The sequence below is a fragment of the Chenopodium album genome, chromosome 19 (genome assembly GCF_948465745.1).
Source record: "Chenopodium album chromosome 19, dcCheAlbu1.1, whole genome shotgun sequence".
Lineage (NCBI taxonomy): Eukaryota > Viridiplantae > Streptophyta > Magnoliopsida > Caryophyllales > Amaranthaceae > Chenopodium > Chenopodium album.
This window is the reverse complement of record NC_137852.1, coordinates 43,768,152-43,785,910: the sequence shown is the minus strand read 5'-3', so window position 1 is coordinate 43,785,910 and position 17,759 is coordinate 43,768,152. Positions and strand designations below refer to the sequence as shown.

Here is a 17,759-nt window from a genome sequence, read left to right as displayed (position 1 = left end):
TGGGTTTTCCATCAAATCATAGGGGTTATTTGTGTTATGACTTATCATCAAATAAAATTCTAATCTCACGCCATGTGTCCTTTGTTGAAGACATTTTCCCTTTCTCCAACCTTCGACAATTTCAAAAACAAGATTATGAATTTTTTGATTCAATTAACACTACCATTATTAACCCCATGCTTACCCAACCTTACTTACCAGCTGGCCCAACACCACAAACTGCCGGCCCAACCCAAACACACGCCCCTCCTCTTACTCCAGCCACAAACACGCCAAACCAGGAGAGTCCGCAGGTGGGCCGCGGAACTCTTGGCCAAGCCGCAACCCCATTGCGGACTAGGCTGCCAAGTCCACAAATTCCAGCCCAATCTCCCTCAACTCCCTTGCACTCTTCTCCCACGATCCAATTCGGGTCACTGCCACATCCTAGCCCCGTTCAAGTTCCTCCCTCACGGCAAATTAATCAACCCACTCACACCATGGATACTCGTGCCAAGAGTGGTATCTTTAAGCCTAATCCAAAATATCAAGCAAATATTACTCTTCCCGCTATTTCCCCACTGCCTAAAAACCCGAAAATAGCCATGCTTGACCATAATTGGAATGCCGCCATGAATGAGGAATTTAATGCTCTTACTAAACAGCATACTTGGGACCTTGTTCCAAGATCGGAAGGGGTCAATGTTATTCGTTGTATGTGGTTATTTAAACATAAATACAGGGAAAATGGTGACTTGGAGAGACATAAAGCAAGACTTGTAGTGAATGGCAAGTCTCAACAGGTTGGTGTGGATTGTGATGAGACTTTCAGTCCTGTGGTAAAACCGTCGACTATTCGTACTGTTTTGAGCATTGCTTTGGGTAGGGACTGGCCTATTCATCAATTGGATGTTAAAAATGCGTTTCTTCATGGTGATTTAAAAGAGACCGTTTATATGCATCAACCACCGGGATTTGTAGATCCCAAAGCTCCAACACACGTTTGTCGGCTTAACAGATCTCTCTATGGACTCAAACAAGCCCCTCGGGCTTGGTATCAACGTTTTGCTAATTATCTCTTGCAGATTGGTTTTGTTTGCAGCAAAAGTGATAATTCCCTCTTTATTTTGCGACATGGTGCTAATGTTGCATATCTCTTGCTATATGTTGATGACATTGTTCTTACAGCTTCCTCCGAACAACTCAAGTGTGATATTATTGCTCTTCTCAAGTCCGAATTCTCCATGACTGATCTGGGGAAGTTGAGTTATTTTTTGGGGGTATCTGTCACTAGAACGAAGGACTCCATGATCCTTTGTCAGAGTAAGTATGCAGAGGAAATTATTCACAGGGCACATATGGATAATTGCAAACCGGTTGTCACTCCAGTCGACACTAAGTCGAAACTTAGTGCTCATGATGGTGAGCCAATGAAGGATCCCTCTCTTTACAGGAGTCTTGTAGGTGCTCTTCAGTACCTTACTTTTACTAGACCTGATATTGCTTATGCTGTTCAGCAGATCTGTCTTTTTATGCATGCTCCCAGGGAACCGCATTTCAACACTCTTAAGCGTATTATTAGATATATTAAAGGCACTTTTGATCATGGCCTTCATTTGTACCGTTCTGCACCTACGAGACTTGTTGCATACACAGATGTCGATTGGGCAGGCTGCCCGGACACTCGACGGTCCACTTCAGGGTATTGTGTTTATTTGGGTGATAATCTGGTCTCTTGGTCCGCAAAACGACAAGCTACATTGTCCAAATCAAGTGCCGAAGCAGAATATAGAGGTGTCGCTAATGTTGTTTCTGAATTATATTGGCTCCGGAATCTACTTCTTGAGTTACATTGCCCTATTCGACGGGCATCCTTGGTTTATTGTGACAATATATCCGCCGTCTACTTATCTTCTAATCCGGTACAACACCAACGTACCAAACACATTGAGATGGACATTCATTTTGTGCGTGATAAAGTTGCCCTTGGTGAGATCAAGGTGTTACATGTTCCGTCCTCATCTCAATATGCGGATATTTTCACAAAGGGGTTACCTCGCCAACTATTCCTGGATTTCAGAGACAGTCTCAGCATTCGACCTCCTCCCGCTTCGACTGCGGGGGTGTGTTAGATAATATGTCAATATTATCCCGTAAATATTCTGTAAAATATATCTTGTGTATTTTAGGTTATTCTCATGACTAGGTTGTAAACCCTATATATATTGATTTAATGAGAAAGCCTCCTCCAAGGAGAATTACACTATTCTACATGATTAAACACTACCTTTAAACTCAAATTTCGTAACAGTTCAGTAATTGAATAAAAATAAAAACAAATTGAATGGAACAAATGCATCAAAACTCGGAGAAGACTTTGATTAAGGAAAATATTTTTTTTTTGGAAAGCACTTTGATTAAGGAAAAAATAAAGGTTCGAGAAGACGGTGTAATTTGTCAAATTAACTGTTGGACTAAATAAGCATATTGAAAAATAGTGGAATTTAAAAAATATAGAATAGTCAATAAGTGAAAATGGCGAAGCAGAGTGGCATCTACTTTAAAAAAAGAGAAAAAAATCAAAATAGCAATCTCAACAATTTGACTTAGAAAAGAAATAAAGTAGAGTAATAGCAATGTGGGTCCCACCCAGTACACGGCTTTTTATCATATGTCGGGGTGTGTGTATTACCGGGTCACCCGGTCACACCCTTTGTTCCTCCCTCTATATCTGTAATTTCTCCTCCTTTCCCCTTCTTCTTCATTCCTTACTCTCGCTCCTAAATTTCCTTCCTTGAAATTAGATACGAAAACCCCAAATTGGTTGTACTAGTAAATCATCAAAAAATGGAAGGCTACAATTATAGATCTAGGAAGATGGAAGAAGAAGTAGCAATCGAAGAGGCGGCATCAGCTGGGGTCAAATCCATGGAGCATTTCTTGCGCCTCTTATCACAACCTCAACAACAACAACAACAACAACAGGAATTGGAGTGTAGAGAAGCTACCGAAGCCACCGTTGGTAAGTTTAAGAGACTCATCTCTGTCCTTAATCGCACTGGTCATGCTCGTTTTCGCCGCGCTCCTACTCTTTCTCTCTCCTCTGACTCTTCCAACTCCTCTGACTCTCCTTCTCCTTCTACCTTCCAATTCACCAAACCTTCTACTCCAACACCTACTCCTGCTCCTACTCCTACTCCTACACCACCTGTTTGTCAACTACAACAACAACAGCAACCAGAAAAACCCATTCCCTTGAGGGTCATTCGTCACCACCCTGTCACTCTAGATTTCTCCAAACCTAACCCTAACCCCAACCCCAACCCCAAACAGTCTGGATCGTTTAGCATATCATCATCGGCGAATTCGTCGTCGTTTTTGTCTTCTATAACCGGAGAAGAAACTGTGTCTAATGGTAAGCAGTTCGGAAGCGGTGCTCGATCTATGTTTGTACCACCTTCGTCATCTGGAAAACCTCCGCTTTCGACGTCATCGTCTTCTCACCATAACAAGAGCTGCAATCATCATCGCCACCAACAAAATGAATTTTCCGATGATATTTCCGGTAAAGCATGCGGGTCAACTCGCTGTCACTGCTCGTCTAAGCGTAAGAAGTTGAGGGTCAAGAAGACAATGAGAGTTCCGGCGATCAGTTCTAAAACCGCCGATATTCCTTCCGATGATTACTCTTGGAGAAAATACGGCCAGAAACCCATCAAAGGATCTCCTTACCCACGGTATTATTTCTTAATCAATGCTATTGATTAATTAAATAATCAAATTTTAGATTTTTTATTTTAATTTGATGTCAAATTATTAGTTACTAATGGGAAATTTATGAACAGGGGATATTACAAGTGCAGTACAGTAAGAGGATGTCCGGCGAGGAAGCATGTAGAAAGGGCAACAGATGATCCGACGATGTTGATTGTAACTTACGAAGGAGAACACCGTCATTCTCCTGCACCCGCAACACAAGATAATAGCTCACATCATCACAACTTGCAAGTGGTCCCCACCACCGCTGCACCGGCATGGTTTCAGGCTCATCACCCTATTTTGACTTTGTCTGATTAAAAAGGAATTTTATTCATTTTAAATTTGTTGTAGTGGTGGATGTGTAAATTACTGCTATGACCAATGACTCAATGACGTTAGGTTTCTGTGATAGACTTAGTGTAGGGGTAAAATGGGAAAAGGGCAAAGTGAGGGTATCGATGTAAATTTGGTTAAAGACAAAAAAAAGAGACGTGAAATGAGGAGTGTGGTGGGGTTAGGTTAGTAGGTGGAAATTGGTCAATTGATTCTCAGTAATTGTAATTGTAATGGTGGGGGATGTTATTAAATGCTAAGTTTGACTTTTTTGTTCTCATCTCCATCTCATTATTCCATGTGCCATATGCGTTGAATTGTCACTGTTTTTTATTTTTATAACCTTCGTCCACTTATGGAATCAACTAGTCCATTTGACTTTTCACCTTCTTTAATTTGTGTCTTAAATTATTGATATCTTTGAATATGTGCTTAATTTTTCTAAATATCAACTATATTATTTGTAACAATTTAATATACTACCTCCGTTTTATACTTTTTGCAACTTTTGCCAAAAATGGATGCTACACATTATTTGCAACTAATCTTTTCTTTCCTTTTTAGGTTGTCATTTCTCTCTTTCTCTCTCCTCATCACATGCATTCTTAATTTTCTCTCTCTATCTTACACTCACAAACAAATTTTGCCTAAAAGTCCATGCACTCTTCAAAGTTGTAAAAAATGTGAAACGGAGGTAGTAAAAAATTAATAAAAAATAATTAATTATTTTCATATTTTAAAATTAAATGAGTAATTTTTTTTATTTTGAGATGGTAGATATTATTTATAATGGGGGTGGATTTTTCTTTGATATAAAGACAAGATTCGTAGCCCGTGGAATACGCCAATTCACGAAATGAATGGACATCAATCCTTCGACTCAACTCTAATGATATTGATATTTATTGGCCTTTTGCAAAGTCAATATCACATGTGGTGGTTGATGACTTCAAAGGGTAGACCTAAACTATTTTCCAACCATTATTGCAAATTCGCAATGTTGTACTCCCTTGTATTTAAAACAGAACTTTTAAGGCTTCGTTTGGCATTACTGTGGTTTTCAGTTTTTTGGTTTTTTGTTATATGAAAATACATGATATATGCCACATAATGAATCAAAAATTATATAAACTTATTAAAATCATAATATTTTTGAAAACTGGCAACAAAAAAGTGGAAACACCTTTTTCTTGTTTCATGTTTTTGGTTTTTAGTTTTGAAAAAAACAAAAAACTAAAAACCAAAAATAATACCAAACAAGCCCTAAGTTTTAAATTAATTGTATCACTTTTCTTTAGTTTATACTTTCTCCGTTTTTCTTTTAGATGCAACACATCCTTTAACGCGGTAATTAAGAAATGTGGGTTTACATGATATAATAAACTTTAAAATAAGATGGGTGGTTGTTAGGAGTGTAATTTAGTGGGTCATGTGCTTTAAATAAGGGATATATGGCCTGTTCTCTTACGTTGAAATTCTATTCAGTTCAGCTGAGTTCAGTTCAGCTCAATTCAGTTCAGTTCGGTTCAATTAAATTCAATTCAGTTCACTTCAGCTCATAATTTCCTTCTTTTATAAAATATTCATTTCAGTTCAGTTCAGTTTAGTTCAGTTCAGTTGAGTCCAGTCAATGAGAACAGGCCCATAGTATAGTTTTCCCCTAAAGTAATTGTCCTTTTATAGTGTGTTGCAACTATTGTGACATTTCCTTTTTAGGGAAGTGTTGCAAGTAAAAGAAAACGGAGGAAGTACAATTTCTCTATTTCTCTGTTATCAAACGAGTTCTTTTTTATTCTCTTTATTTCTCTCACTCCAAAAATAACCTAGGAGTCTACAATTTGGATAGCGATGCAATTAAAAAAGACAAAACAAATGAAATTAGTAAAATGTTACTCTCGTATTCATATGCCAATTTAAAACTACTAATAATATCTTTAATTATCAGTAAACAAAAATTATAACAATTGAATATTGATAAATAATTTACCGAGACAATTCCAACAAGTACTCATAAGATTATATTAATGAATCACAATCATTAGTCAAACTAAATTAGATAAATAATGTAAACAATCAAAACATTTCACTTATTTACATATGGATGGAGTACTACAATAAAACAAAAGTTTTACTACATATACAAATTAACAAATATACTCCATAACATAGACTAACTCGAAGCGTTAAATAACCATTTAAAATATTTTCTAAAAAAGGTTTTTATGTTTCAAATGAGATGACACGTTTCTTTAATCATATTTTCCAATGCGTAAATTCAATCGTAAATATCTCTAATCATCAGTAAGTTCAAATTATAAAGCGTTAATATTTTAGAAATATAGATTTAGAAGATTCCAAAAAGGTTTCACGTAACTGTTTTATTTTTTTATAAATTGTAAAAGCTAGTTAAATTATTTCTTAAATTATGTAGAGTTAGTAATAGAGGTGATCAAAGTTAGCGCGACCCAATTTTGTATGGGTTTTGGATAGAATTTTTCGACCTGAAATCGGGTCAGGTTTGGCCCCGCCCGAAAATTTATTACTTTTGAGTGGGTTTAGGAATGCATTTTTATGCATAGGCCCGACCCGAAAATGGCCGAAAAGCCTACACACCCGGACCATTTTGGATGGGTTTGGGAACAAAATTTTCAGCTCGAAGCTTGGCACGACTCGAGAAGTTGGCTTATTTTTTTGGCTTTGGCCCACCCCGGGCCGCCCAATGATCACCTCTAGTGTGTAAATAGTATCAAAAGTTTAAACTTGTTGTCTAATTTTAAATGGAGGAAGAATTAAGTTGAAAATATATGCCAAAATGGGCAAAATCATGTGTCAGTCTGATATGTATACTTAATGTTCATTTCAATTCAATATTTTATTTTCAATTTTCTTGTCCTCAGGGTGTTCGTTAGCTCTTTTCATTATAGACATTCTAAGGTTTCAATAAGTTGTCCGGTTTCATGATTCTCACCAATCCACCATTGTCGCTATTGATGATTTATAATATTGTTGCGCCCACCAGGTCACCAATATTAATGTTGGTTGTTTATTGTGATATACTGATATTAGTTTATTGTTATTGAAATTCTAAAACAATAATTTTAGAAACATTATACAGTTATTCAAATTTTAATACTTAAGTAACTTATAAACCCATAATAGAGTGTCTTGTGTGCGGCTGACCACACCATGTGGCCGCTTGTAAAAGAATAAAGTAACCCCTAAAACATTATTCGTGTAACCTTTGTAACATTGACCAAGTAACCCCTATGACACTGTTAAAGTAATTTTTTTATTTTTTTTTGAAAACTTTGGTAAATTAATACTTATTACACCGACGAAGTAACCCTGAACACACTAACTGGGTAACCCCTATGACAGTAATGAAGGAACCCTTATTATGGTTTGCCACACCGTGTGGCCGGCCACATATAAGATGTTGTGAACTCTTAAACTATAACTATAATGACATATTCCTCAAATTATCCTATTGTTATACACTATTATCAATTATCCTAAGATTCTTATCACAATTATAAAATTTTTTGATTGTTTTGTTTTGTATAAACTAGGTCAGATCTCGTGCCATGCACGGTAATTTCAATATTTATCATTAGTTTAATATAATTATTTTACTATAAAAAATAATATCAAATTGCAAAATAGGATGAAATTAAAGTTCTGTAATTACCATTTTTTTGAATCTTTAAAGAAAACAGAGGAAAAAATGCATGCACGACTAACAAAAATAACCATGGATTACAAAAGAAGTAATATTGTAAAGTAAGTATTAAATTAAATACTTCTCTAAGAAGTTTTGAAAAAAAAAAAAAAAAAACCTTTTGGAGGGAAAATTTTTAACTAGGTTTTTTGGTTTCGCCTTTAGTATAGGTATATTGATTGATTGATATTGATGATAGTCCACAAACTACTTGTATGATATACTATTTGTCCTATGGCAAATCATTTACAATTTGAGTGGATCAAAGCAAAGGCCCAACATATGAACCGAACCCAACTAATGAAAAACCACAAGCCTTGAGGATAAAATTGTCAAAAAAAAAAAAAAAAAAAAGCATCAAAGAAAAGAAAAAAAGAAAAATGGGAATATTGACATTGGCCTCGTTGGTAAGGTTAAAGGCATCAATACCATTACCAGCACGATTGGATTTGTCCGAGGGAGAAAAAGCTCAGTGGTTCTGCAAATCTGGTTTACAAAACAGTCAATTGACCGGCACCGCAAGACGGCGGAGGATGAGCGCCGATGCAACTGTAGATTCGTCGGGGACGGCGGCGGCGGAAGATGTGGTGGTCCAATACGTGGTGTTAAGGAGAGACCTGATTGACACGTGGCCTCTTGGGAGTGTGGTTACCCAAGGATGCCATGCTTCTGTTGCTGCTATTTGGGAGCACAAAGACGACTCTTCTACTCTCCTCTATTGCTCCCCTCCTTGTATCGATTCTATGCACAAGGTATTTCTCAATTATCACTACTTTATTACGAATTGCTTCATCATATTTTATATTAAAATGTTTTGGTCCGAATGAGTCGCAAGGGCAATACAAATTACAAACGAGGTAAGGTGTTGATTCGAATGAACAATACAACAGGGGGGTGAATTGTATTGTTGAGGAAGTAGGGTAATTTTTGCGGAATTCGTAATAAAACTTAAACAAAAACTTTAAAGTGCAAGAGAGATTTTACGTGGAAAACTTCTTGGCCCTAATCAAGAAGAAAAACCACGACCACAAGGAATTTTAAACACAATTCTTAATAATAATAGGGCAAACAACCTATTACAAATTAAGACTCTAAACTCAAGTTCCTCTACGAACTTCAGTTCCCCTTCAAGTGATCCCTCAATCACTTCAGCTCTCAAATCCCTTTCTTTCTCTTTGCTTCACTCAAAGCAATCTAAACACTCTAGAGTTTACCCAAACTCTACCCCAATACAACTCGAATTAAAACTCTAAGATGCTAAGTACAAAGACACTCAAGGACTTAAGTGGATTTTTGACTCTTTACGAAAAGCTTAGAGGATTGTAATGCTCAAGTGTACTTTTCAAAACAGAAAACTAATCCTATTTATATAAGAGAGAATCAGTTGAAGAACCTCACGTCTGCCTTAACTCCCACTACACCACAACTTCCATGAAATAAGGAAGTGCAGTTCGTGGATGCTTGGGCAACAAGCTGAAGTATACAAAAGGAAGTGGTTTACTGCTCCCTTAAATTTCTCAACCTCCTTGACCAAGTAAAAGATCCGTTTAAAAGAGTTTTCAAAAGAGTTTTTACCAAGTCAGATTTTCCAAAATAATAGGATAAAATCAAAACAGAAAATCCTTTTAATAAATAAGATATTTTTGATTAAAAAAGATAATTTTCCGAAATAAAACTAAAATCAGTTAAAGTATGGAAAATATGATCTTTTATAAAATTTAATCCACTTAAATCCTATCAACTAACAATGTACTTAGCAAAAATACAAGAAGCCTAAATTAAACATTAAAGATATACAATAGACTCCTTGGAACTCAGTGAAGCTTCAGTTCCTCTTGACTTCTGATTGTCTTATATGCTCATCCAAAGCTCTTCCTTAGACCTTGTTCCATGCTCCATTCTTACTCTAGAATCTCGTTGCATATAAGAACCTGTCAAGTACATCAAAGCTAATAGACAAAGGTTAAAGCTCTTATGGGTTTGCTTAGGTTCCTCGAGTCATCATCAAAACTTAAGATCAACATAAGGAGATTTGAATCTATGATCTATCGTGTAGGGTCTTTTTTTTGGTTAATGTTTACATTAGCTTAGTGTTGGTGTAATAAGATTTACGAGGAGGGAATATTAATGAATGGCATACTTGGAGAACAGGTTACACTGGAAGTTAAAGGGGAGACTCAAATTGTCAATCTTTCAGAAAAGCTCAAGACTGCTGGGATTTTACACAAACTATGGATCGAGCAGCCTGAGAATTATCCAACATGCCTAGCCACTAAGCCATATCCTAAATCCTTGGTATTGCCTTTTTTTAGAAAGTTAAAACTTTGTAAGTGATTGTTGTTAATCTTATAGGATATGGTTACGTCTTCTGGGCTTAACTTTGACTCATACAATTTCTAGCTACGAGTATGAGTACTTGGCTTATTGCAAACAATTGCTTGGCTTATTAAGATTTATAAATCACATTTCTTGAGGTTTTACAAATCCACTGAATAGAGGAGTAAGGTCAAGTGACAAAAATTGAATCAAGTTAATTGCACACAATTGTTTGGCATGTCCGCATATACATATAAATATATTACTCTCTGTATATAGATATTTGAGCTGGTTATAGTCTTTTGCAGAGTTTGTTTACATGCAAAATAGAACTCTGTGCTTATTAGTCATAACCATAATTACTTAACATCCACCTAAGAGATGACATCACGGAATCATCTTATCCCTGGTCTTCATATGATGTGGAGACTGTGTTGCATGCCATTAAGTTCTACTGGACCATGTAAGTGCTGCACAGATCACACGTGTCGACTAAGTTAGATATCAACAGACTGATAGAAATGCATTATGTAATGAGAAATGTGAGCTAGGTAATGTACTTGTTATCTTAGGATGAGGATGTTAATCTAGCCAAGGCGCCAATAGCAAGAGAGTTAATATAGGTACAGGGTTCTTCCATGTTCCCAATGTGACGCCGGTCTTCAAAATTATCACTCTTGTCTGGACCACCGACAATGGCACCAGTGAGCTCATTTGGGTTTGGAGCATTTTTGGTGAAATAGTCCATAAAAGTTTTAGCACAAGTAACCACATCAGACTTTGACAGAATAGGATTTGATGCTCCCCTGTGATGTGGCTGTTGTGGAAAATTCTTTCCAAATCCCACCATATATGACCTCTGCTGTGGATTTGCTCCCAGTATATAATCCATCTGCATGCTCCACCCATCACTTGATATGTTAGTATGACAGTAACTCTTGGGCTTATAATGAAAGGTAGTCAATTTTAGACACGAGATAATTGTTGAGTACCTGTTTCTTAGCAAAAGCGAGGAGGTCAGCAGAACCAAATTGCTTGCTACCACAGATAACCTGTTGGTTGTATCTTGCAAGCAAGTCACCATAGACACTGAATGCGAAAGCGGCAGCTGTAGCATATTGCAAGTTGGCTCCATCTCTCATGTAAAGCAGTCCTCCTGATGATCATCGTCACCACCAATTATGAAAAACAGCAGCAAGGACTAACATGAGAATGCTGATTAATGTTGGGTACATTACATGATACATATGTTGTTATGCAAGGATTGACAGGATATGAGCTATGTATTAGTGAATATAGTAGTAATTATGGGTACCAGGAGTGAAGGGAGCTTGGGCATAAGGACTTCCGGGGAGTACTGAACATATGTAACTATCAGCCATCTTCTTGTACTCATCCAAGGTCTGCTGCCCTTGAAAATACAGCTGCCAACAGAGGATCAACATGACGATGATTTTATTGAAAAACAGTCAAGCTGATATTTTAATTATAATGCAATTAATGATTCTATATAGATGTATGTTGCTTTGTGTCCTATAAAGCTTAGGAAAATTGCCAGACAGCCTTTTATCTGCAGTGAGAACTTACTTCTGTGAGAAGAATCTGGCTTCCGGCATATTTGAGGTCCCAATTAAATTCGCTTATGGTAGCATCAATAGACTGATCCTCAATATAATGGTAGTAGGTTTGGTTCTTGGTGGCCTTGTACAGCCATGTTGCTGCCCATTGCATCTCGTCCTGCATGTACAAAGTTGGCTGCTTTACATAGCCTGATTATCTAGAATAGAGAAATGCGTAGTCTAGTAAGAGAGATAAGAATTTACATTAGAGCCGGAGAACGAGCAATAGAAGGGGCATTCTCCATCGAAGGTTCCTTTATAGCTTCCGGCAAATCTAAAGAGCTGCACACAGGGACCAGTGGTGTATGAGACATTGATACACTGGGTTGATTATTAATATTTGATATCATGCATGCATTACTCGCTATATTATCATGGGGTAGGAATTGATGATTTTGGTGACTTAGGGAATATGTGACATTTTCATGCCATATTGCTATGCATCAGAGAAGCAGGAAAATTACTGATTTGGCCTTGTTGAGGAGTCGGTGAGAATATGGCTGATCGGTTTTGCAAAAGACAATGGAAGCAGCAGCCATGGCAGCAGCAGTTTCAGCAGCAATCTCAGTGCCAGGTTTATGTTCGTCAATCTGCAATACTGGACGTTCAGATTGCATATTCTCAGGGCGAATCCAACACTGGTGATCCACCAGGGGATCTCCAACTTGCACGTACAAGCGGTTGCGTCTGGAGCTACATTTCAGGAAATAATCAGTTCCCCATCTGATGGCATCTCGGACATGTTGGAGCTCCCCTGCAGCCTGCAGCTGAGATTCATAAAAGATGGCTCCCCATGCCAGTGTTGTCACTGTGAATGCCATTGGTAACCCATACTTTACATTGTCTCCTGCATCATAGTATCCCCCTGCCAGGTCCACCTACATTTATTGATGTAATGTTAAACATAAATCACTGAATTTAGTATGAAAAAAGAATAACTTAAGAAAATTATAGTCTAATGAAATTATGAAAACCATCTTCTTGATAAACCCATCCTTTTACTCCGTCATTTTTAGGGAAGTATACATAGCTATTGAATTTCATTGTTGCTTATATTTTAAATTGTTGCATTTGCATATATCTTTCATTGTTTATGAGAGTCTCATGATTCAAGAGTTGATATTTTGAGCGCGTGAATGCTATTGTTTAAGGGCTAGGGGAGGAGGACGGTTAGAAAGAGAACATATGAGGATAATGATATACAGACATTGGCAAGCTTGCCATCTTCGAGGCCAGAATCACCGCGCCAGGGGACCCTGTTAGTAGGAGGCAGCTTTCCTGATCTTTGACATTCTAAGAAAATGATGGACTTGCTTAATGCTTCTTTGTAGTTGAATCCTCCTTGTCCTACCGCCTTCTTGTTTAACCCACAAACCAACGCCACCAATATTGCCATCCATGGCGCTATAGCTTTAGACATTATCTTCATTTAATCCCCCTTGCTACTTACCCGGGCTTGTAAATCAAATTTTGATTGGCTCCTTAATATTTTGTTTTGAATTGAATTCAATTAATGAATATGTTGATAATTGTTTTTTTTTTCCTTTGTTTTTTTATTTATTTATCTTTTTTTTTTTTGCAAGGAATGGAAAAACATTGGAAAGATATGGAGGGAGAGTTACAAGGAGAGCCAACCCTCTATTAACGGAATCCTAAATTTAGTAAATGATTTTGTGTTATAAATAGAGATTCGCCTATTTGTTTCCTTTATTTTTGAGGTATCCACATGAAGGGCAATCCTACAATTACGACCATGTTAATCTAATGCACACTGCACAACTACCTTTCTCCATTTTGGGCCCTATCAGTACAAAACAGTTAATTACCGCTTACTTACATGCGTTACATCACTCATTCACTCATGCCATAACAACAAATTTGGGCCCTATCAGTACAAAACAGTCAATTACCGCTTACTTACATGCGTTACATCACTCATTCACTCATGCCATAACAACAAAATTGAAGCGAGCCTATAATCTTCGGTAATCTATACTATATATTAAAAAACGATCATTTAAGGTACCACGTGGCACTTTTCAAAGTATGTGTGCCTATGTCACAATGCCACGTCATCATCCAACGTATGTGCGCAATGTAAGTTAACCATTTCATTTAACAAAATAAAATATACTTTCTACAAGATTCGAACCCATAACCTCCAATATATATAGGTAATACTTTTACCAATTCAACCAACTATTATTAATGTTTCATGTTTCACATAATATTATGACATTCCTTTCATTTATTAATTAAATTAAAGGTAATATAATTTATTTATTTTTCACAAGATTAAAATATAAATACATCCTTCGTATGATGTAAAAAAAAAAAGTGACATACAAGGCAATGCCCAAACCATTACATACACTAATTACACAAATTGTCCAACATAATTGTTAAATAGCAAGAAGTACACAAATTAACAACTCAGGGCATCGCCCGAGATACACACTAGTAACATTATTAAATCTAGATTATTGATGTTTGCAATAAATCTTAGCCGTTTCTCCTACCAAAACTAAACTTCACTAGATGAAGTCCGTGCAATATTTGAATTTTTTAAAATATTTTTTTTTGTAGTTATATGCTAAAAATTTATTGCATATTTAGATAAAAATTCCTAATATCAAAGATAATATTTATATTTAATTAATTTAAACTTAAAAATATCAATCGCCAATTTGCTTGCGTGACATTTGAATTAATAATTCTAAAAGAAATTAGTAATATCTTATTTAATTGTCTACCACTAAAATTTATAATCTTACATGTCGCGTTAAGAAAATTAAATCAGTGGCTCTCTAATAACTCTAGAAAAAACTCCACCTCGTACGATATCCGGGTAGTTTATTGAATTTTATGATAAATTTTTAAAATATTTTTTGATACAAAACTATAGGTTAAATTTTAAAATATTTTTTGATACAAAATTAGTTAGGAATTGATGTGTTTTGTGACGATTTAATCTATGTAGTAGGCATGATTAATAATAATATTTCTGAAATTGTTCGATTAAATACATTAAAAAAACAAAAAGCAAAGTAAATATGAAATATTAAAAAGGGAAATTATCACTGGTACACTCAAGGTTTTGGCTTTTATCTTTGGTACACCTCATTAAATTTTCATTATCATCGGTACACTCATAATTAACAAGTAATTACTATAGTAACTAAAACGTTAACTAAACGTTAATTAAGGGTTATTTTTAGGTTAACCCACTGAAAATAAAATGTCTAATTTGCCCCCCTACCCCACATACATTAAATCCCCCCTTTCAAATCACAACTACCTAATATTAAACACTCCCAATTCTGAAACTCGTTCATCTTCTTCCTCTCACCCTCTCCCCTGTTTTTGGTATTTCTGAGGTGGGTAAACGACGGGCGATTTGAAGAAAATTGCAGCATAATCTGCACTGCATTGTTGAAATCTTAAGGTTAGTTTTTATTTTAGCCTTTGATTTTATGAATCTCGCTTTGTTTTGGTAGTGTATGAATGTTTTGGTTAAATGGTTGAATTATGGTTTTCATGTACAATTGTTTGCGAATTATGGTTTAAATTATGCACAAAATTCCTCTGATTATTATTAGTTGTTTTATTGTTGAATTTTTTGCACAAATAATTCGATTTGGGTGTGTTTTGAGTACATATATGTATTTTTGTGTGTGATAGGTAACCCTAAGTCAGATTCTTTGTTATTTGTTGTTGCATGGCTTGTTGAATTAAAGTTGGAGTATTGAAATGTGGTGTTTTGACCTAATTTTGCAGAATGGATGACAAGGTTGTGTTTAAATTTAGGTATAAGGTTCATATTATTGATATTGAAGTTGATCCTGGTCTTTGTAATTTGATGGATTTAATCATTGAGTTTGAAGATAGGCTGCAAAAGAAAGGTGTAGTGATAGTGAACCCTATTTTTGCATATGCATATAGGGGTAAGCATTGGCCTATTGATGATGATGGGGGTATATAGAGGATGTTTAGGACATTTCCTACTGCTAATGTGTTTGAGATTATAGTTGAAACAAACCCATTGAGATCTAGTTACATGAATGACTTAGTGTCTGAGTTTAGGAGAAGAAATATAGCTGTTAAACAAGCTAATCAAGCACGTCCTATGGATGAACCAGAATCACCTTCCACATTGTAACACCCCAATAATTCTCTCTTTAAACTTGTGAGTACCCTGAACAAAATCCAAGAGAATTACTGACGTGCTACCACTACGTGTTCAAACGTTAAGGCTATATCAGAAATTAGCAGCGGAAAAACTAACTCATTTAAAAATAAGTTTCAAAACCAATAACCAAAACAAATTAAATCTTACAACTTGGAACCTTTAAGGCCCTTATTCAAAACCCAAATTAGTTAAAATATTGTAAAATGAAATTGAGTTTAATGAATTTAAAAGTAAGTAGCAAAATAAGTAGTGAAAAGTAATCAACACTCCACTCAAAATCCCACAACCTTGATGCGATTGCTGAATGTGTAAGAACCTGTAGTTAATCTGCTCCCCAATATTACAAGTGTCACAGGGTCATTGAAAGGCGATGGCCATGATTAAAGAAAGACACACACAAAAGCACGCAATCAGCAAAGCTGAGTACATACAAGCTGCGAAATAAATTAAGAAATCCCTAACATGCTACTAATAATCAAACATAAGCATCATTAAATTATAGACTCAACACATGACTCAACTATCAAATTTATTAAGACTTCACTAGTTGATATTAACTAATTCATTTATTTATTTCATTAGATTTAGCAATAGACAAGGCTGTCCAACCCATGTTCCATTTGGAACATCAATACAAGAAAAACCCCATGCCTCCTTTCGGAAACATCAATAAACATCCAACGACCACGGGCGCGACTCCGTGACCGTAGTTAGTATGAGATCTCACCTAACTCTTAATTTTAAGAAAATATATTAGAAATAAGAGACTCGTAGATCAGACGGCCTCGAAAAAGTACACGGCTAATACCCCATGTACCCAACCCTGATTGTCATTACTCCATAAGTGCACCAATCCAGAGTTTTATTGCTCATCCATCTTGCACTTTACGTGATTTACAGGTTTAGACTTGGTTCTCGTTTCGTTCCTAAACATGCTTCTAAAGGCAAGGTTTTGTAACTCATACGTACCTTGAGTAAACGAATTGGATGGCCACTTAATTAACCAACTAGAAATCACCTCCTATAAAGACCTCTCCTAAACCAAACAATAAGGTTTCAATCAATACTCAAACAACCAAATTTACAGCAATACTAACTTACTTTTAAACCTTCAAAATCCAATTAAACAACACTTTAAAACCTTCCCTTTAATTAAAATTAAAGGCTTATATATAGTTCTTTCAATTTTCTTCATAAAAACCTTAAAATACACTCGTATACATGAAATTACAGCAAGTTTAAAGTTTTATAAAAATCTGAAAATTATTTAAAAACCCCTAATAATCTCCCTTTTTAATGGGTGATTAAACCCTTTTTATAAAACATTAAAAGTAGTACTTATAAACTATTTTCAGCACTTTAGATTAAATAAAAACCCTTCAAAACTTTATCAAAACATCACTTTAATACTCAATCAAAAGTTTCTAAGGAAATAATCACTTCTTAAAAAAACAACCAACAATTAATATTACTAACCCAAGTAATTTCCAACAATATAATATGATGAAAAACCTCTTAAAACTTCAACAAAACATATTTTTATGATTAATTAACTTAAAACATAATTAATTTTATTAACCAAACTCAAGAATAAAATTTTAAGCATAAAAAAACTTCGTTAAAAATCAAAAACTGCCCGAAAATCATATTTAGAGGCTGAATTTGGCCACGAAAGGGTGGTGCTCACTACCGTCTTTCTTAAAACATCGTTTCCACATGGAAAATACTACCTTTTTTTTTTTTTATCAAAATCGGATGCAGGGCTCCAGGGTAGTACTAATATTTCTGATAATTCTTTGCAGGGTAAACTCCAGGACAAGAGAGGAGATGTACAGAAACCAGTTAT

General features: G+C 35.6%; 2 protein-coding genes across 2 annotated transcripts; one reads left to right on the top strand and one right to left on the bottom strand.

The window, feature by feature from the left end:
- The first annotated feature begins 2,735 nt into the window (after window positions 1–2,735).
- Window positions 2,736–4,351, top strand: LOC145593789 (WRKY transcription factor WRKY51-like). Its single transcript, XM_081650153.1, has 2 exons — window positions 2,736–3,716; window positions 3,825–4,351. The coding sequence occupies exons 1-2, from the start codon at window positions 2,827–2,829 to the stop codon at window positions 4,054–4,056; spliced, it is 1,122 nt and encodes a 373-aa protein (XP_081506279.1). The 5' UTR covers window positions 2,736–2,826; the 3' UTR covers window positions 4,057–4,351.
- A 6,297-nt stretch (window positions 4,352–10,648) lies between these two features.
- On the bottom strand, window positions 10,649–13,144 carry LOC145594452 (endoglucanase 16-like). Its single transcript, XM_081650759.1, has 7 exons — window positions 12,932–13,144; window positions 12,189–12,602; window positions 11,929–12,006; window positions 11,693–11,842; window positions 11,421–11,529; window positions 11,098–11,261; window positions 10,649–10,997 (listed from the first exon to the last, which is right to left on the bottom strand). The coding sequence occupies exons 1-7, from the start codon at window positions 13,142–13,144 to the stop codon at window positions 10,674–10,676; spliced, it is 1,452 nt and encodes a 483-aa protein (XP_081506885.1). The 3' UTR covers window positions 10,649–10,673.
- Between the last annotated feature and the right edge of the window lie 4,615 nt (window positions 13,145–17,759).

Coding starts and splice junctions, on each gene's coding strand:
- LOC145594452 (XM_081650759.1), bottom strand. CDS start 13,144: ATGTCTAAAGCTATAGCGCCATGGATGGCAATATTGGTGGCGTTGGTT. Junction 12,603..12,931: donor AAGATGGCAAGCTTGCCAAT/GTCTGTATATCA, acceptor CAATAAATGTAG/GTGGACCTGGCAGGGGGATA. Junction 11,843..11,928: donor GCTCGTTCTCCGGCTCTAAT/GTAAATTCTTAT, acceptor TTGTACATGCAG/GACGAGATGCAATGGGCAGC.
- LOC145593789 (XM_081650153.1), top strand. CDS start 2,827: ATGGAAGGCTACAATTATAGATCTAGGAAGATGGAAGAAGAAGTAGCA. Junction 3,717..3,824: donor AAAGGATCTCCTTACCCACG/GTATTATTTCTT, acceptor ATTTATGAACAG/GGGATATTACAAGTGCAGTA.